The 18,847-nt window shown below is 44.9% G+C and overlaps 1 protein-coding gene across 9 annotated transcripts in view; it reads right to left on the bottom strand.

Moving 5' to 3' along the window:
- LOC135547286 (tensin-1-like) overlaps window positions 1-18,847 on the bottom strand; it is a 293,490-nt gene that overhangs the window by 25,351 nt on the left and 249,292 nt on the right. For 8 of the 9 annotated variants that reach the window (XM_064976121.1, XM_064976124.1, XM_064976125.1 and 5 more), the window contains 4 exons: window positions 9,377-10,972; window positions 4,521-4,714; window positions 4,234-4,372; window positions 625-726 (listed from right to left, as the gene is read on the bottom strand). In XM_064976121.1, coding sequence (XP_064832193.1) covers window positions 625-726; window positions 4,234-4,372; window positions 4,521-4,714; window positions 9,377-10,972 — 2,031 coding nt within the window. The remainder of the gene's footprint in view (window positions 1-624; window positions 727-4,233; window positions 4,373-4,520; window positions 4,715-9,376; window positions 10,973-18,847) is intronic. The other variant, XM_064976126.1, reaches the window with a different exon arrangement.

The raw sequence follows: 18,847 nt of genomic DNA, 5'->3' as shown, positions 1-18,847 counted from the left end.
AACGAAGAAGAAAAAACCAACCGTGAAGCTTTGGGCTATGTGCCCTGAACAAATACAAAGTTAACTTCCCACAAAACAGGCGGGGGAAAAGGGTATCTAAGTATGGTTCTCAATCAGAGACAACAATAGACAGCTGTCCCTGATTGAGAACCATACCAGGCCAAGACATAGAAATACAAAACATAGAAAAAAGGACATAGAATGCCCACCCTAGTCACACCCTGGTCTAACCAAAATAGAGAATGAAAAGCCTCTCTATGGCCAGGGCGTGACAACAACATTCAAGAGAAATAAGCTTTTTGTGCGTATGGAACATTTTGGGGATATTTATTTCAACACTTTACATGTTGCATTTATATATCTTTTTACAATTTGTATATTTGTATATTTAAGTACATTTACACATACCCAGAATTTTACTTGGTGATATGGTGCTGCTAGCAAAAAACAACATATTGAGACAGACTACAGACAGACAAATTTACACAAAGTTTACATACAATATACTAACTAGATGAAGTGAACATAGCACTGTAAGATTATGCTACATTATGCTATGCTTACAGGCTCTTCAAGCCCATGAGTGAAGCACAATGGCTAACAGGCTAAGTAGTGCTTGCTCACCTGAGCCACTCTGGTTGAGGTGGATCTCAGCTGGGTTGTGGGGTTTGAGGCCCAGGGCAGAGAGAGGGGTCTTCATCAGGCCTGGAGGGGAACGAGCTTGGCCTAGCAGGAAAAGAGCACAACATGACTTAGCATTTAGCATGCTTCACTACAACAGTCTTAGCAGCAAACACCTGTGCTGTTCATGTTGTAACTGTGTATGTGTGTGTGTGTGTGTGTGTGTGTGTGTGTGTGTGTGTGTGTGTGTGTGTGTGTGTGTGTGTGTGTGTGTGTGTGTGTGTGTGTGTGTGTGTGTGTGTGTGTGTGTTAGCTGGTTTGGGTCTATGTAAGGTATGTAACGGTGACTAACCCCATTCTGTACAAATTTGTGCCACCGCAGCATTCAAACGAGGCTGCAATGAAAACTAATGGGACTGTAGCAAATGTATTGGCATCAAAATCTGGGGTGTGAACTAAGTTTTGATTCAGCATTGATTTTCATGGGAATGGACTAATAGTATTCGAGAAAAGACTAACAAAAAACTGATCCCTCTGACGCGGTACGTGTCACTACGTAACATACGGCACTCATTCGGTGTCCTACAGCCTCTTTCCACCAGGTGTAGCCCTTCTCTAGCTATATTGTTTCATTTACATTTTAGAGGTGATCAGTTGGATAAATCAGGTGACAAAAGCAGTTTCCCCACACAACATATCTCCCCCCTTTCATTATCATGCAGTAGGTTTCGCTTCCCCACCCGCCATTTTTAAAAAGACCAGACGGAACGCATTGCGTTCTTCAATCATGCAGAGACGGGCAGCATGGAGGTCTCGTCATTGATTTTGCTAGAAAGGGGAGAAATTGTGCTTTATGATGGTATTCATGTCACAGTTGACCTGGAAGTATTACGTTTTCTGGGCGGTAAAATAAGGTAAATTGTACGGAATAGCGCAATGTTCTAAAGTGTGTTAGTCACCGTTACATGTATTCAATTGATAGGGCAATTTTTTTATTCCTGAATTCCAAGACAGGTTGTTCATTGCTGCACATGTTCTATGCCTCATAAATAGGACTGACTGACATGTGTAGCATGGAAACATTAAGGAATGTTTTCCGGGACCTAGAATAACACTAGTCCAAGAAGAAAAAACATGCTCAACAGAGAATATTGTTTGAAGGTTATTTTTTGTCCAGAACTAGGCTTTAATCTGGGTCCGGAAACCAAATGTGTGTGTATACATATGGTACATACAGATGCTGTGCTGTCAAGACATCATAACAACAGAATGTGACACAGTGACACACGACAACATGGGTGATATCATGACGGACACAGCTAGATGTGGGAGGGGTGTGTCCATGCCTCGTGCTCTGTGCGAGGACCATGCAGGTGACGTATCACACTGTGACCAGCCTCTGAGCGACACGGTCACAACAAACATGGCAGGATGTAAGCAAAGGTGCGCCATGCACACAAATGTAAATGACAACAGTAACTCACTGACATATAAAAGACAAGCCTTATGTGGCTTAACAAATGAAGATGCTTGGGAGAAGTCGGTGCGTAGCAAAACAACAAAGTGATGTTAAAAGGAATACACACATGACAACAGTCACATGGAGAGCAGTACCTTAGGAGAGTGAGGCTTAGTTATTTTGAAATATTTGTATATGCGCATGTGTGTTTGTGTGTGCGCGCGCGTGTGTGTGTGTGTGTGTGTGTGTGTGTGGGTGTGTGTGTGTGTGTGTGAGAATTAGCGTGGGTGAATACGTGTGTTTCCTTTATATGAGTAATTTAGTGTGGATCTCAAGTCTAGAAGGGGCTCTTGTGTCTTAAGAGGTACTGCTCTCCAGAGGCATGCTGGGTAAAGCCGTGCGGGGGGGGGGGCTACGATAGGCAGAAGGGGAGAGCTGGAGGTAACTTCAGGGTCGCTGAGCCTGGGCCAAGATGGCCAATGTGGTCAACAGTGGGACTAGGGACGTGCATCATCCTCCACTTACCAAAGAATCCCAATCAATTTTTTGTTCTGTGTGGCAACCTAAATGCCTTACAATGTGGTGGATCGTGTTGGGCAAATGCGTTTCATGGGAGGACACTCTAAAGGTCTGGAGCTGAGAGGGGTCTGTGGATGTGCCGGTGATAGGGATCTGGGTAACCCTAAGCGCTGGTCCATCAGCTTTCCATACCCCGAAATGTAACATTACCAATGGGAGTGATGATTCCAAACTGATACAAGGCCAGGCTTGCAGGGCAACAGTCAACGACACCACTAGCTCCATAGAGAGAAAACCAACACAGCCTCCTGTCTCGCAGTAATGTTTAGGGTTAGGGGCTAGAACGGCAGAGATAGACAGGGACAGACATACCCAGGGCTCCACCAGTCTGTCTAAGTATCTGTTTCAGTTTCTATTCAAGACATCAAGTGTAAAATGAAGTTGAAGCATATTGAAAGTGGGATGCATACTTGAGTAGTAGCATACTACTAGTAGATCCCTAAATGCTGGTAGATGCATGTAAGTGGATGCATACTTGACTAGAATCTTCTTACATGGACAGAGATATCATAAATCGTCATGGTTTAGCCAGGAAGAATAAGTACTCACTGCATTCCCGCTTTGCATGGAGTATTTTCTTTTGGGGGGGGGGGGGTATAACACCTTTGAGGGCGGTAAAAATGCTATGGGCCTTTTATGGGGTGTTTTTAGGGCTTTGCCCAGGGGGAGATGAGGTAACTCGTAGAGCTGGCAACTGACATGGTATTTGAAGGGATAGTTCACTCCATAATTTGTCATGCGCTTGAAACCACAACTCACGCTATTGTTTCTGTGTGTAGATCCAGCTCAATGCCTTAACCCAAATGAATGTGGAAGATAGGCGTGGAATAAAATCTAAAAATTAAACAGTGCCCATCTTTCATATGAAATACGTGCCTACTAAATGTATCAGAAGACTGGTGGGATCCCAGGATATGTTGATCTGTAGATGGCAGCACATTCTCTAAACCCACTGAATTACTGCCTGGAAGGCAGGAGAGAAGTGCGATTCTTGTCTGATAGGATGACTCAGATTTTTCTATGAGCCGACACAATTGCAAACAGTGTGGCCTCTCAGACAGTGTGGCCTCTGCAGTTATTAGGATCTATCCTGCACTTCCTACAAATCTGTCGGAATGGCTTTGAAATGGATTTTGTCATGTGGGAAATATAGTTTATTGCCCTATATCTAAATGGGGTAGAATACTCGGGATTAGGAGATGTAGTCTATTATTTTTTTTGAGAAGAAGAAGAAGAAGAAAAATGTTATGGTCCAAGAATTAAAACCAACCAGACAGCGCTAGACTAATGCCACCATGACGTTATTGACCATAATATCAGTTGTATAGTTTCTACACTCTGAACCTGTACATGCCTGAATAAAACATGGTATTCTCATGTCCTATAATATCCTAGAGAGTTAAACTTTTGAGGTTTTCCCGATCAAGTCACATGGTAATGTTAACTGGTTAATTATTCCTATAAATAACATCCTACTCCCTTCTTGGATAAATGTATTTAAATATGTTCTATGGTAAAAGCCTATATTCCCCTGAGTTCCACAGCGCCTACAGCCAGCCAGAGGGGAGACTTACACAGGTTGAAGTAAGGGGTTTGCGGCGAGATGGGGAAGGCAGGGGTTTGGGGGAACACCTCACCACCAACAGTGGGCGTGGGGCTGACAGAGCCACCTTCCAACTCCTCAAAGGCCTCTCTGTAGCTGTGCATGTGTCTCTGATGGAAGAGAAGACAAGGAAATACACACATTCAAGCACACGCATACGCACCCAATATATTAGTATTCATTATGGTCATCCTAATCGTATATCATCCTATGTGAGACACACTAGAGAAGGTTGAGGCTGTGGGCAGAGCATTCTACCTCTTTGGGCCGCCCCCCAGGATTCAGATTTAAGGTGTTGACGAACTCCGGCGAGACACAGCGAATGGGGGAGCGGACTGGGGGTTCGTAAGAGAAGTTTTCGTCGTGGCCATTGTGGCATTGTCCTTCGCTGGTGGTGCGGTGACGGGGCAGGGCCAATGTCTCGTCCAATGACATCCCATGGGACTGGACACCTGTCCAGATCATACAAGGGTCACATTTTGTCAGAACAGTATTTTGTAAAAAAAAAAGAGAGAAAAAATATCATGCTGTATCATGTATCAGTATCATGCTCTTTGAAACACATTTTTTCACTTCAAACCAGCAATGTCTTGCACAGCCTTTAAACCCACAGAAACATCAGAATAAGGAAACAGTCACAAAGTGTTCAAAAGTGAACATTAAGAAATGGCAAAGCTGAACTTTCAACATGCTACTTGATGTTGAACACTCTTACCAGAACTTTTCTCATTAAAATCAGGCACTCTGGATTGTTTGGAGGGGAACAGTAGGGATCAATGTTCTTGTTGAATGGCACCTGATAATCAGGAACTCGCAGGTACATCAGTGAAACAGTCTGAATTTGTAATTATTGTTATCTGGGTAATACTCTGTGGTGGTAGCTAATGTTTTGGATGAACCTCAGTAAACTCATTACAATGAGTTGGTTTAGAGGGAAAGAGAGGAAGCTGCCACTGCCAGTGTAAGACAAAATGGATTTGCGTAAGATCTTATCTTAATGTGTTAGTTACTGCATTGTTTTTGTTCATTTGTAGTCAGAGACTTTGGGTTAATGTAAGCAAACTGCACATTGGTTTTGTATCGTAGCCAGCCTTTCTTAAAAATATGTTTAACTTTTACCCTAGGTTCTTCAATTTTAAGGTAAAGATTATTCTCTTGGAGGGTCATTGAAAATTGTGCATAAACACATATTGTTTTTCATGCAGGTTTTATGCAATGTACTCTGTAGCCAGCACTGACTGTCTGCAAAAACAAACTATTCATCTGATTCATGGATTCTCCAGGCCTGAAGTTCTGACATACCCTCCCAAAGATGGAAAAGCATGCAAACACACCCTAGTTCGAGAGTTACGAGCCCAAGCTCAGCCTCTTTTGGCAGGATAAACCTGGGGGGGGAGTTAGAGAGAGTTTCCCGAAGCTGCATGCTAATGCTAAGAGGCTAATAGTTACTGTCAGAATAGAGATGGCCTCTTTGGTCACACGAGAGTCAGACATGCCTTATGTGTTTACTCCAAATAATATCCATGACTGTGATGAAGCATATCCACATTCCACAACCGTTAAACTGAACGTAAAAACTACAGAGAGATTTTGGAGGGGAAAAGTGGTATTAAAAGAGAGCAGTCTTCTAAGAGGTTATTAACTAACTTCCTGTCTGTCTAGTGCACAACAGTGTATATACGGTATATCAACAGAAATCTAGTGTCACTAAGTGTGCTTCGTTGGATCCCAATTTACAGCATAACAAAACAGTATCATGACAAGATCCAAGTATAGGCCTAAAACGCCAAACCTGCACACATGCCATTCATATGCCCATCTTTTTACGTTCTTGATTTGCCTCCAATGGAGCTGCTTCAGTCATGTCACGTGTTTAGGCTGGGCTCTATTTTGATTTGTGGATCGAAGAGGGGCATTGTTGGATAAATCCTAAGCGCTGGCACGTGAATGGCAATGGGCCTGGGATACAGCAAAACAGATGGACCCAGGATGCACTGCTCTACAGCGGAGCCTGTCAAACACTGTATCGTTGCCCTGGAGATGGCTAATAGCTTCCAGCTGTTACAGCAGAGATTCCCTGGACTGACATATCTGGGGAATTGTTTTGTTTCCCCCCCTCGTTTTTCAAGCATGTAAACACAAATATATATATTTTTTTTACATACTATAGGACATTTTATAAGGAAGGGGCTATCGCTCTCTTCATCTCCATCCATCGCACCAGTGAGGGACTATTTTATGGTGCGGAAGGGTTATCTGGGGTGAAATTCATCGGAATTCCCTTCAAAGAAATGTACTGAATATATTGGAAACAGATCTACGTATGTATATAAATATCCAAATAGAGTGTTTTTTTCTCTTCCAGTAGACCAGGTCTGACCCCATTCTAAACGGTCCACACCGGGAATGTCCGGTCTAGTCATGCTCCATCTTTGCTCCAAGGCCTGAGTTGTTGGAAGTGAAGCCATGTTAATAGAATGGATGTCATTGTGGTCATTCATTACAGTCCTTGGACTTCAAGGACTACTCTGGCTTTTGGGAGTACAGTGCAGTACTGCAGTCTGGATATCATTCCAGGCCCCTGACAGAACAATACAGTCTGCGTCCTTGTCTATCTCTCCCAACGGACAGATAAGGCCTTCAGAATATTTCAAAAAGGCAATCTTCCCCCTAGATTTAGTGCCCTTTGTCTGTGATGATAATGTTAAAAACAGAAAGGGGAAAAGAGCAGCCTTGAAAGAGGCCAGTGTCTCCTGGCCTTGGGTATTGTTCCCTGGCTTTGGCAAACAATATCTTGTGACATACACTCCGCTGCGAGTCCGCACAGAGCCATCTTTGTGCTTCCTCATCTCGTTCTTGTAAAACTTAAACATTAACCCAAATGCAATTTTTGGGTTGGGTCGATTCCTTAACCTTAAGAAATAAATATCAAACTGTCCTCTCCATCAATCACAGATGAAGGATGGTGTATTGGAAAAACTGGACATTAGAGGACACTGTTTGTTCTGTGACATAGCGAGAGAGACAACCATAGGGAGGGAGTGAGGAAAAGAGAGTAAGGGAAAGATGGAAAAAATGAGATAGATAATGAGAAAGAAAGAGAGTAAGGTAGAAACAGACAGAAAGGGCATAAACAGGAAGCAACAAATGCAAACAGCAAACTCAAACTGGCAGGCAGTGCCATGGATAGATACTCAGAAAGGTTGGTTTTGAAGAGGAGTCAGTGACAGGGGAAACAGGGAAGGAGAGGAGGAGGGGAACGAACCAGAGAGGGAGAGTGAGCGACGGTGCTCAGACTGGCCTCGCATTCTGGCTGAGTACTCTGTGTAGGTAGAGTAGGGGCATGATGGAAGTCGGCAGGAGAAAGAGGAGGAGGAGGATGAAGAGGAGAGAGAATGATGGAGAGATAATGAGATCGTCCACAGAAAGGGAAAAAATAAATGAAGAAAATACGTTATTTGCTAGTTTATGAAAATAAAAAAATGTAAATCATAATCGCTTACAGAACAATGGAAATGTCAAACATCTATGATAAAAAAATGACTAAGAAATATCAGAAATAAGAACCAAGTGGAAATGTCACATATGTTTCGGTGGACAGCTGCCTGTACATGTGGACAAAGTGGGCTCGTATCTCCTGACAACCACAAGATGTGATAAGGGAAGTCTACTATCAGTTGCCTTGAGCTGTCCAGAGAAGCAAAGTGGTTGTGTGACAAGTAACTAACAAGGACAGAAGGATCTCCCTGCTCGCTTATATCATTCCTGCTTTTTATTCTTCCTGCTTGTTTTTCTTTCATTTCCTTTATGCTGTTGTTTGACTGTAAAGTGCTTTGCATTTTTTTATGCACTTTATTTAAATTATATTTAAATTGATTGTCTATAAAATCACAATAACAGCACTTTCGCTGTCTGGCCATAATGGGGTTTCACTGAAACCAATTTCAGAACCAAGAAGATGCATTTACCCATTACTGTGAGAGTATCTTTCTTGGACTTGTTTTCAGAGATGTCCCTTCACAGCTTGGCAATGTGATTCTGTACCACTACTTTTATGATTTATGACAGGTTTCCACACTGCGGACCTGTGTGTTCGGTTACGCCAGCGAACTTCCTCCATTGGAGACAGCTCATAACTGATGAGCAGGCTTTCACGAGATAAGATGCACTGAAATTGTGCAGTTTGGAAAGCTTGTCATTTGGCATAACTGCTGCGGTATATATGGTACTGCAGGTTGACGCAGGCTTGACTTGAAAGGTAAATGTTTTTTTTCTCCAGGAAAAGGGTTGGCCACCAATACACATGCCGAAGAAGTGCATTAAAATGGTTTCATGATCTCACTGACAGTGTAACCTTGTCAACGTGTGCTTGTTGGCATACTTTTGCACCACTTGTCATAAAAATGTTTCTGTGGCCTTATTAAGAGCCATTTGCCCTGTAAAGTCCTTCTAGCTTCACATAACAAGCTATCCTCCTATTGGACAAAAGCTTAGTGCTCTTCGCACTATTTACATGAAAAACAACATTTTACCAGGGTACTAGATGCTTTAAGCAATGAACCATATGTACTAGTAGGTGTGTCCTCCATCTTGGGAGCAGTCAGTTCTGGGAAGCCTCAGTGCTTAATACAGTGTAGTGCAGGGTCTTACGGGGGATCCTCGAGCTGAGGCACTGTGTGTACAATGGCTTCATTGTGACCTCACAGGGCTCATATCAACGCCAACGCAGCCGATCATAAGGGCAGAGCTTTGAGCCAGGAAAAGTCAAGCCCGGCTCACAATGGATTTTCTGAGGATTTCATTTGTTACTCCGGGGGTTTTACAGTTACATGTTGTACTGAGAGATGGTGTCTGTGTGGGCTGTGCATCTCTTTGTACAGTAAACAAACTTGTTAAAAAAACTAAGTTTAGGAAAGAAAATGTAATAAATGCTCTGTTTTGGGAGAAAATGATCAAGATGTTCTCTGTTTGAACTTCATACATATTCATTACAGATTTTTGCTTCTTTTTTAACATCCTAATATATCCTCGTCTTGGGAATAACCTTCCTGTTTCCTTTGTATATTAAATCACACCTATATGCCAATGACAACGCATGAGATCTGCAGTCTTACCTGCCACGCGCTGGGCTACTAAGCCCTCCACGTTGAATACTTCATCAGGCTCGGCATCTCTCAGCTGGGGCAATGAGGAGATGCCACTGAGACTCTGCTGGAGCTCTGGGGACAGAGACGAGGTCATTGTGCTGGGGGGGTACGTGTTAATGGGCTTCAGCTGCAGCTGGCCAACGGTAGTGGGGACCTGGGTGGGAGAACTGGTCCAGGCTTCCCCTTGGCTGGAAGGTTCAGTGAGGAAGCCAGGGACGGAGACTACAGTGGGACCAGGCTGGTAGATGGCTGTGGGTCTCTGGACGGCAGATGGCTCTGGTGACGTGGACAGCTGGATGGGGGAGGAACTCAGCGGGACCTTGGCAAGGCGAGGCGCATGGCTTCCCGAGATAGCTGAGTCGGCCTGGTAGGAGGGTCTGGCCTGGGTCTGGGAGAAGGACGGTTGCATGGTCACCACCACCCCATTATCCCCTGGTGGATCGCTCAGGGACTTGGGCACCTGCCCCAAAGGACAGCCTGGGTCCAGGTCTAGCATCAGCAGGTTTAGGGCCTCAATGGACTGCTCAATCTCCTGCTGCGAGGCAGTCTGGTGGTGGGGGAACTGTGGCAGGCTATGGTGGCTCTGTAGAGGCATGGAGGGTGGAAAAGGGCCAAAATGGACGCCGTCCATCACCGGTTCCTCTGGGACGCCATATTGCTGCCACACGTTGAGCCCCCGTTGGACGGCATCACGACTACTGGTGGTACGTGCTGGAGCTCTGGGGAGGTGTTTCTGCTCTGCACCGAACGACTGCGAGCGATACAGGTTCCCGTTTTGGCTGAAAATGTAATCACTCGCCGGGGGGATGGACTCGCCTGTCCCATCCTGAGCTGAGGATAGGCTTCGCACCAATGTGACGGGAACCTGAGCGGCCACATCCTCGTGCTGCCCATTGATGACCGTCTCAGCCTGATAGTAGAGGTCTGCCGGTGTAGCTCTCCCTTCCAGGGACGACAGGGTGCCCAGGCTATCCATGCTGTTGCCCTCCTGGCTGGTAGGCAGTGCCACCTCGTCATCCAGAATATCCGTTTCCCTGTCCATTCTGCTGTTTTGGCCGTTCACGTGAACTTGAGCCGGCACCAGGTGAAGTATTCCTCCTCCTCCTCCTCCTCCTAGTCCTATACTTGTCCCTCCACCTGATGGGGAGGACAGGTAGCCCTGGCGGTGCATGGGGCCCTCCAGGCCGCTGAGCAGCTGCTCCAGCTCCTCCTTCTCCTGAGGACTGATGGGCTCGACGGCCGGGACCGTGCCCAAGTCTGCGACTTTTTCCTGGGTCGCTGGTGGCTGGCTCACTGCGAGGGCTGCTTGGGGTGCTTGCGCTGCTGCTGCCGGAGCTGGCTCATCGGTGCGGTCAGTCTTGATAGAGGCAGTGGAGTTGCCAGAGTCGCTGCTCACCGACAGGGCTTGGTCGACCGTGGGAAGGACCTGGTCGACGGCAGGTAGGACGTGTTCGGTGGCGGCAGGCGAGAGGCCGTTGGCAGTGACCGAGCCCTCGATGGACTCCTTCTTACGAACTTTAGCGTAGAGGCTGCCGTCGAGAGGGCCCTGTGTGTGTATGACGTCTGGAGAGAGAAAGAGACGGAAAGAGGGCGTTTACAAAGGGGAAACAACACTTCAATTCATGTGAATCAAGATGAAGAGCCAGTACACACAGAAATGTCATCAGTCAATGTATATCATTCAAAGGTTTGTGGACATTTGGTACAGCGAATATCATTATTTTTCAGCAACACAGACCTGTAATACCGATAAAGCAACTAAATCCAGTATAATTGAGAAAGCGAGAAAGGGAAAGAGCAGGGAAGGGACAAAAGAGAAGTAGGTGGGGAAAGTGTAATTTGTCAGTGTGCAGGCGATGCCAAAACAGCCGCAGTTAAACTGAATACTGGCACACTTCTGCCTATTTTACCAGCCTCTCTCTGACAGGAAATGAGAATGGGGCTGTGGCATGCGCTGTGGAAAATAGTATGAAATCACAGAAGCCTGGCTTGCACTTTCTCAAGCCAATCACCGCCACCTGAAACGCATTGGAAATTAGTTTGTGTTTGTATACAGAGTATGTTATGTATTATCTATGTTAATGTTAACATCACCCGGTTCTGACGAAAAAAAAAACTGGCATGCTGACGATTGAGGTATTTTACAGAATGAGCTCAGAGAAAAGCAATGGATCATTGGTACGTCATCCTGGAACACACAACTACACTTAAACATTAACGCACGCACGCACGCGCGCGCACACACACACACACACACACACACACACACACACACACACACACACACACACACACACACACACACACACACACACACACACACACACACACACACACACACACACACACACACACACACACACACAGGGAAGCCCCACCCCCTGTCCAGGGGACCTCCCAAGAGGTAGAGGGAGCCCCATCCAGAAGCACTGAGTCATTGTGGAAAAACTGCCTCACTAAGTAAGTAAGCCCTGAAGGCCTTTCCTGCCCCCTAGGAATAGAAGCAAAACATTTCCTACCACAGACAAAAAACGCAGAGAAAGACACACAACTCTAAATCACACGTACACCATTCACTATTGTGCAAATGTGGGCAAACACATACTGTACGTGCACAAATGCACGCAATGCACACACACACAAGTGCAGACACACACACACACGCCCTACACTATTCCCATTGATTCCTTATGGTCAGGTCAATGTCACAATACATCAGTGAAGGGGATGACCACCTAAAACTACCAGTGGCAAACTGCTCTTCACAATGCCCACAGCAGCTGGCTGTATGCAGCATGACATTTAAACTGCCCTGCCATGCAAGCTCACATTGGGAACCACAACGCCAACAGTGCCATACAAAGATTCATATTTAGTCTCTCTTGGAGGAAGACAATGGAAGTTCAATGAATAATGCTTCTTATTACAACATATCATTAAAAAGCAGCACATTTCAGCATTCCAGCCTCCATCAGAGGGCATGAAGTGAGCATCGACAAAAAGTTATATCTGATTAAGCTTCTAGCTCCTCACCCCACACAGTTCCCATGAAGCTTTACAGGCTGGCGAGACAGCAAGGCCTGCATGGGTGAAACAGCAGTGTGTGTGTAGGTGTGTGTTGTATGAGACAGTGTGCGTAGGTTTTCTGAGATATATCCTGATATACAAATCAGATTGTACATCTGGAAACAGCAGTGCACAAACAGAGCATGCCATTCTAAAAAAAACAGTTCTAGTGTAAGATTCTCCTATTCCCAATCGTAACCTTAAACCTGAGGAAACATCTGACCCTGTTTCAGTGGATAAGTGCAACTTCTACCTCCTCTTGTGACGTGACCTTTGACCTTGTGTCCCCTGAAGCCACATCCTGCCAGATGCTACAGGTCACCTGGTGAGGACCATAATGCCCTGGTTTGACCTTTGAACCGGTCTCTGTGGGTTGACCCACCCTTCTCTGCAGGGTTGCCCATAAATCACTGCAAGGTCATACTTTTTCCCTCTATTATACCAGACTAAGGGCTCTAGTTTAACAAACCTAACGTAATGGTCAATCTAAGCGCAGTCGGTAATGCTATAGGTTCAGGGGTGAGTCAGACATCTTTGATATTTTCACTATCACAGTTATTGGCACACTTGCTGGCGTTGGAGTGAAAGGGCTGGGTTTTGATGAATAAACAAGTTATGAGTGTGTGCAGGCTTGGCCCCTCGCTGGCCAATCAGAACGTGCTCCATGGCAAAATATGTGGTTGCTTCAGGTTGTGTGTATTTACAGACTTTTATAAATTGCCTTTGAATCAACTTAAATTCCAATGTTATAGTTTGTTAAATGGCTTACAGAAATGAAATAACATAATGTAGACCTATCCCATCTTTTCTAAATAGGTTAACGTAAAACCATTTAGTCCACATTGTAAGTAATTGCATGTCTTCACACTGATATAGGGCTTGGCCTTTGGCATGGACATGCCAAACATTGTCAATAAGCAAGATTCAATTAATTACTGATAAGGCCTACAAAGAGAACTAATCATTCTAATCAAATTATAAACAAAACAACAACTTGTTTTAAATACTTACAGGCACCATCATTTCTCCCTGTTGTCATATAATATTCAAACAACGCAGACTATGGAGGGTTTTACACACATTCAAAACGGGACCATTGGGTAAATTAAAAAAAACCTTAGTTGAGAGGAGGGAAGTCTATGCTTGGTTTTAATAAAATAAATATTAAGTATACAGACACCAAGGCTACTCTTGTTCCATGCGCATATGGGCAGTATGATTCAGGGCTGGATAGTCTCCGTTTCGGCTGTCACAATCCATGCCATAATCAACTGTGTTACTGCAAAAAAAAAAAAGCTTTTGGTTGGTCTTAAATATCCCTATCAGCGCTGCCTGAAATTAGCACTTCAGATCAGGTTTTTAAGGACACACCTCCAATATTTCCACCCCGTCATCTGAGCACAAGCGAGCTGATATAAGACTGGTGAATTACCGAAACTGGTGATAGGGCTTGAAAATGCCAGTGAGCCAGTTTTTACATGACAAAATTGCAAACGAACATGCATTTCACACTAGCACCGCCTTAACGCCAACCGAAAATAGAGCCCCTATGTTAATCCTTCTCCTGTCTTTAAATGGAAATTCCACCACTTTTCAACCTCCTTTTCATTATCTCCAGCACAATACCAGTGCTTACATGTGTGAAAACAGTGCATTTCTACATTTTAAAAACAGCGATTTTCAAACACTATGAGATTCGTGGTGACATGGTGACATACCCTCCCTATGGCTATAAACGCTTTGCAGGTTTTGAAAACAGCCGTGATGTCACAGAGAAGCATTTTTTTAGGACTCTTTTTAACCACAGATCATAGAAAGGCGCCCTTTTCACATGTAGACACTGGTATGGTGCTGGAGAGAATGAATATGATGTTGAAAAGTGACGGAATTTCCCTTTAAGGTACAATCTGAATCTGGGATCTGAGAATCTCTTCAACGATCATTTCAGTTCGTAGAAATGGGGTTGGCGTTTTGCTGACCAACTTCAAACTTTTAAGCTTTAAACACAAGGACCCTGTGAAACTGCACTAAATAAGCTTATGTCTCCTTTCAAGGCTCAGGCTGATGTCTCGACAGCCTGTTTGTTTCCTTACACTGGCCTAGGCCACAGTCCAGGACTTCCTTTAAGAGCAGCATTCCTTGGAAAAAGGGATTATTTTCCCCATCGTCTACTCTGTTGCCGTGGACGACATCTTCCTTGACTGAGAAGTCTGGAAGGTTCTAGAGAAATAACTGAAGAACAAAACAGGCATAACATCTTCTACCACACAAAGAAAGTCACAGATATTGCACTCTGAATGGCCAAACTGACACAGTTGGCTGCATAAATACCTTTGTTGTCCCTCCGGCAGATGCAAACAGAAGAGTAGCACACACCAATGTCACAGTGAAGTCTCCCAAAACTTGAGCTACAACTTCAACCCAGACGTCTGACCCTGACTGAAGAGTTCAACTCATAGACTGTGGTGCAAAACCAAAGAAAGGCGTCAACATCATGTCTTTATTTACCTCTTCGTGTCAATTCTAAGGGTCAAGTGACCACATTAAATGGGATACGCACACATACGTATATGTCCTACAGACATAGATGTCCTGAAAGATGAGTAGCTCTTTGAGTAGATCTGTTTTAGCACCTTTTTTTAATCACCGACTTACGGCCAAATGTGACACAACTGGCAACCGAGAGTAAATCAACCGGTGCAACTCAACACATCATCCCTGAACAACCAGTATTAATAGTGAAGACCGACACACATGGCAAATCACTTGGGAAGGAAGTTACTTGTAGGTTCCGGATCTTTCTTTCAGTGAGTTTCCGATGTTACAAAATAGAAGGAATTCCAAAAGCACAACAGAGAAAGCGTGAAAGGAGCTCCCCTACCTTTGTGAATGCGGCCGTTGGTACAGTCCAGAGAAATATGGGAAAAGCCCTAGTGCTACCCTAAAGCGGAGCCCCCGGAGCAGAACATTGCGGAACTGAATAGGGGGGATTCTCTTGGCTCAGGAGGCTAATCGTGTTGTGAGAGGCGCTGCTGTTGTGGACTAGTGGTGACTGGCTGACTGTCTAAGCTACTCTAAGTGAGCTACTGCTGTGAAGTCCCATGAACCTTTACAACAGTCTCTGTGTGTCTGTGTGGGGAGAGGGGCAGCCACACACACCATAGTATGTGTTTGACTGAGTGACATCACTTCTCTCTCTCCCTCTGTTTCCCTCTCTCACTCACACACACACACACACACACACACACACACACACACACACACACACACACACACACACACACACACACACACACACACACACACACACACACACACACACACACACACACACAGTCAAGAACCGAGCCACAGTCAACACACACAGAACCCCCACCACCACACACACAGACACTACTGTACACCTCCCACATCCCACCCACCCACACATAGAAATGAGCCACTCCTTATGTTGGCTCCTGTCACAAACGTTCATGCAATGGAAAATAGCCACTAAGTCCAATGACCGACATTTTACTAGCTATCTGAGCCAGCACTAGGGAATAGAAAAAAGCTGTTCCTGTGAAAGAAAGAACCACACCCTGCATTGGGCTGGGAGGAAAGAATGAGAAGGAAAAGAAAGAGCGAGGAAAAGGTGATGAGCGGGGGCGATGAGAAAGAACCAGAAAAGAGAGATGAAGGTGAAAGTAAGAGGTGCTCAATAGTATCTGATCTGGAGCAGGGTACCAATGAGATGACGCACGCACACGCACGCACGCACACACACACACACACACACACACACACACACACACACACACCCTTTGCTTCTGCACATTCTAGTTTTGTTACGTACACACAAAGTGCACTGATATTTCCTTACTAAGCTCAAACTCTTCTGTTTGAGCTGCCGTCTTACTTAGCCATCTCTTAGGCATATCACAGTGGATTTACTGTGGAACAGAACAAACATACTGCTTCTTTCTTCCAATCTGATAACATACATGAAACTAAGACGAGACTCAGCGGTAAGCATAACTAGCCAACACACTAGTTCATATGCTGATAAACCTTGATACGCTAACACAGCACATTCAGCAGCAACAGAACATGAGGTACACAACATAATGTCAAATCGGAATCAAGACAGTCCCCCTCTCTTGGTATCCCTCCTCTGTGTCCGATTTTCTCTCTCTTCCACTCTCTCATCATCAGCATTATCATTCATCATCCTTGTACAGCTCTGTGCTGCTCAGTCCACTCAGAGTTAATAATGACGATGGCAGACTATTCTAAGCTATAAAGTAAGTGCTGAAGATTATTCTAGTCTGAGATGCTCACAGGTCAGATTTAGCCATGCTTTAGTTCTCCCTCCTCAAGTTGTATATTAAGGGTCTTAAATTTTGGATAGTCACAGTAGCAGGAGGGGTGGGGGGGGTCAAATTCCAAACAGAGATAGAGAATCTACAGCCTATTTCTGTTTCTGTGTTTTCTTGACTCCCTCACTCCAGGAGGCAAATGCCTTTCTGTGTGATCATACCCATATTTTCAGGGGCCCCGTCATCATTCCTGACACCTTGCTCTGCCTAATTTCCCAGCAGGGAGAACGTGCCATGGCATATGACCTGTCTGTCTCAAAGTATTTATCACCACATGATGTGTGTGTGTGTGTGTGTGTCTTTGATATCATGATCCCTCTGAGATCACATCTCAAACTACTGGAAGTTAATTATTATCTTCCTTACCTCTTCACTCCGGGAGACCTTTACACAGATCTCCCATCGCTGAAGGTGACATCACATACAATGAAAACATATTTACCAGCCCCCCAAGTTAACCTATTTGTGAGAAGGTTTTCCCATCACCGAAAGCAAATCTATAATCCGGAATGCCTTACCAGTTGTTTCGGGCTACACAATGTGTGAACTATGGTAGAAATAAACATTTAAATGCACATTTTCAGAAGCTCACTTACTAGTCCAAGCGAGATTACCGCATGATTCGAGATGGCAGTTCACCTTCAGGGAGATATGGTGTGAATCCAGTCAACTCAGGAAAAGTTGGACATAAACGTTTCTTTTCACACATTGTATAGCCTGAAACGACTGGTTAGGCATTCCGGAATATAAATTTGCCTTCGGTGACAGGAGAACAGTGTGTCAAGATACACGTCCTCCGGAGCGAAGAAGCTATGACATACTTAGCTAATAATTCTAATGTCCTGTTTTGACTTGGATGTGAATGTTTAGAGGTTCTGTCTTCCAGATGCTCCCCCAGTGTTTCCTTTGACCCCGCTGTGTAATTGTGTGTGTGTGTAAGTACAATCCAACTTCCAAACAAACCAGAACTATCGTGGAGGGTTCACGGTCCACTGGCCACCAGTGCTACATAGAAAATAATGTTGTGATGATGACTGCGTTCAGTGAGAACATAACCTTGGGCACTAATGGAATCAATCAACAGAGCTTAGAGTTTGGCATTGAGCCAAGCCATTCCAAGCCCCCCTAGAGAGCAGGCTACTTAGATCCCTACCTGTACATGGAGATGTTTTTGGCACAGGCTATATTTGGACAGAGTTAATGGCTGAACTATTGACTGGGCCTTCAGTGGCCATTGGCAGGTTTTTGTGAAACGCCGCTGTAACTGTTAAGCACAAGGGCAGATCAGGAGGGAGGACAATTTGGTTACAGAGTGAGGAACAGATTTGGCTTTGAATTTACAGTAGATTAAATCCAGTCCACTTAAGTTAGGACAGAAGCCTGTGTGAATCAGATGCCTTTGCAAAACTGGGGCTGACTTCTGCTGAGTAAGTCCCTAGAGCATCATGCCTTTGCCTCCATCTAAAGCCTTGCTGTATCTCCCCGAAACACTTACTGTGCTGTCAGCAAAGAAGCCCACACGGTGCTAATGGAGGCTTTATTTCAAAGTGGAGGACATTGAAAATGCATCAATGATGGCTCACCTTCTAGATCTATGAGACAGCACTTGGAAAACGTGTTTGGGGTTTGGAAAGACAAGGTCTTTACAAAGGGGTTTCTTATAGAATGGTCAGATACCTTCAGTCAGTATTCATCTGCTGTATTCATCTTCCCACACACACACACACGCACACGCACGCACGCACGCACACACACACACACACACACACACACACACACACACACACACATGCACACACACACACGTGTACACAATCATGCGTCACAGCCACAGTCTCTCTCTCTATGTAGATCTACGGTTTCACTCTGGATGAAGTTTTTTGTCTAAGGAAAAGCAATCAAGCTCCGTTCAACTCATAGCGCTGCATGGGAAAAGCCTGAGGCCCATATGAGGCGATGCTTTGATCGGCTCGCCGTGGCTGGGACTGTGGTCTGGAGAGGACGCAAGGAGGAC

This window comes from Oncorhynchus masou, chromosome 10, assembly GCF_036934945.1.
Source record: "Oncorhynchus masou masou isolate Uvic2021 chromosome 10, UVic_Omas_1.1, whole genome shotgun sequence".
Classification (NCBI taxonomy): domain Eukaryota; kingdom Metazoa; phylum Chordata; class Actinopteri; order Salmoniformes; family Salmonidae; genus Oncorhynchus; species Oncorhynchus masou.
Note: the sequence above shows the minus strand (reverse complement) of the source record. Positions and strands in the feature narration are given on the sequence as shown.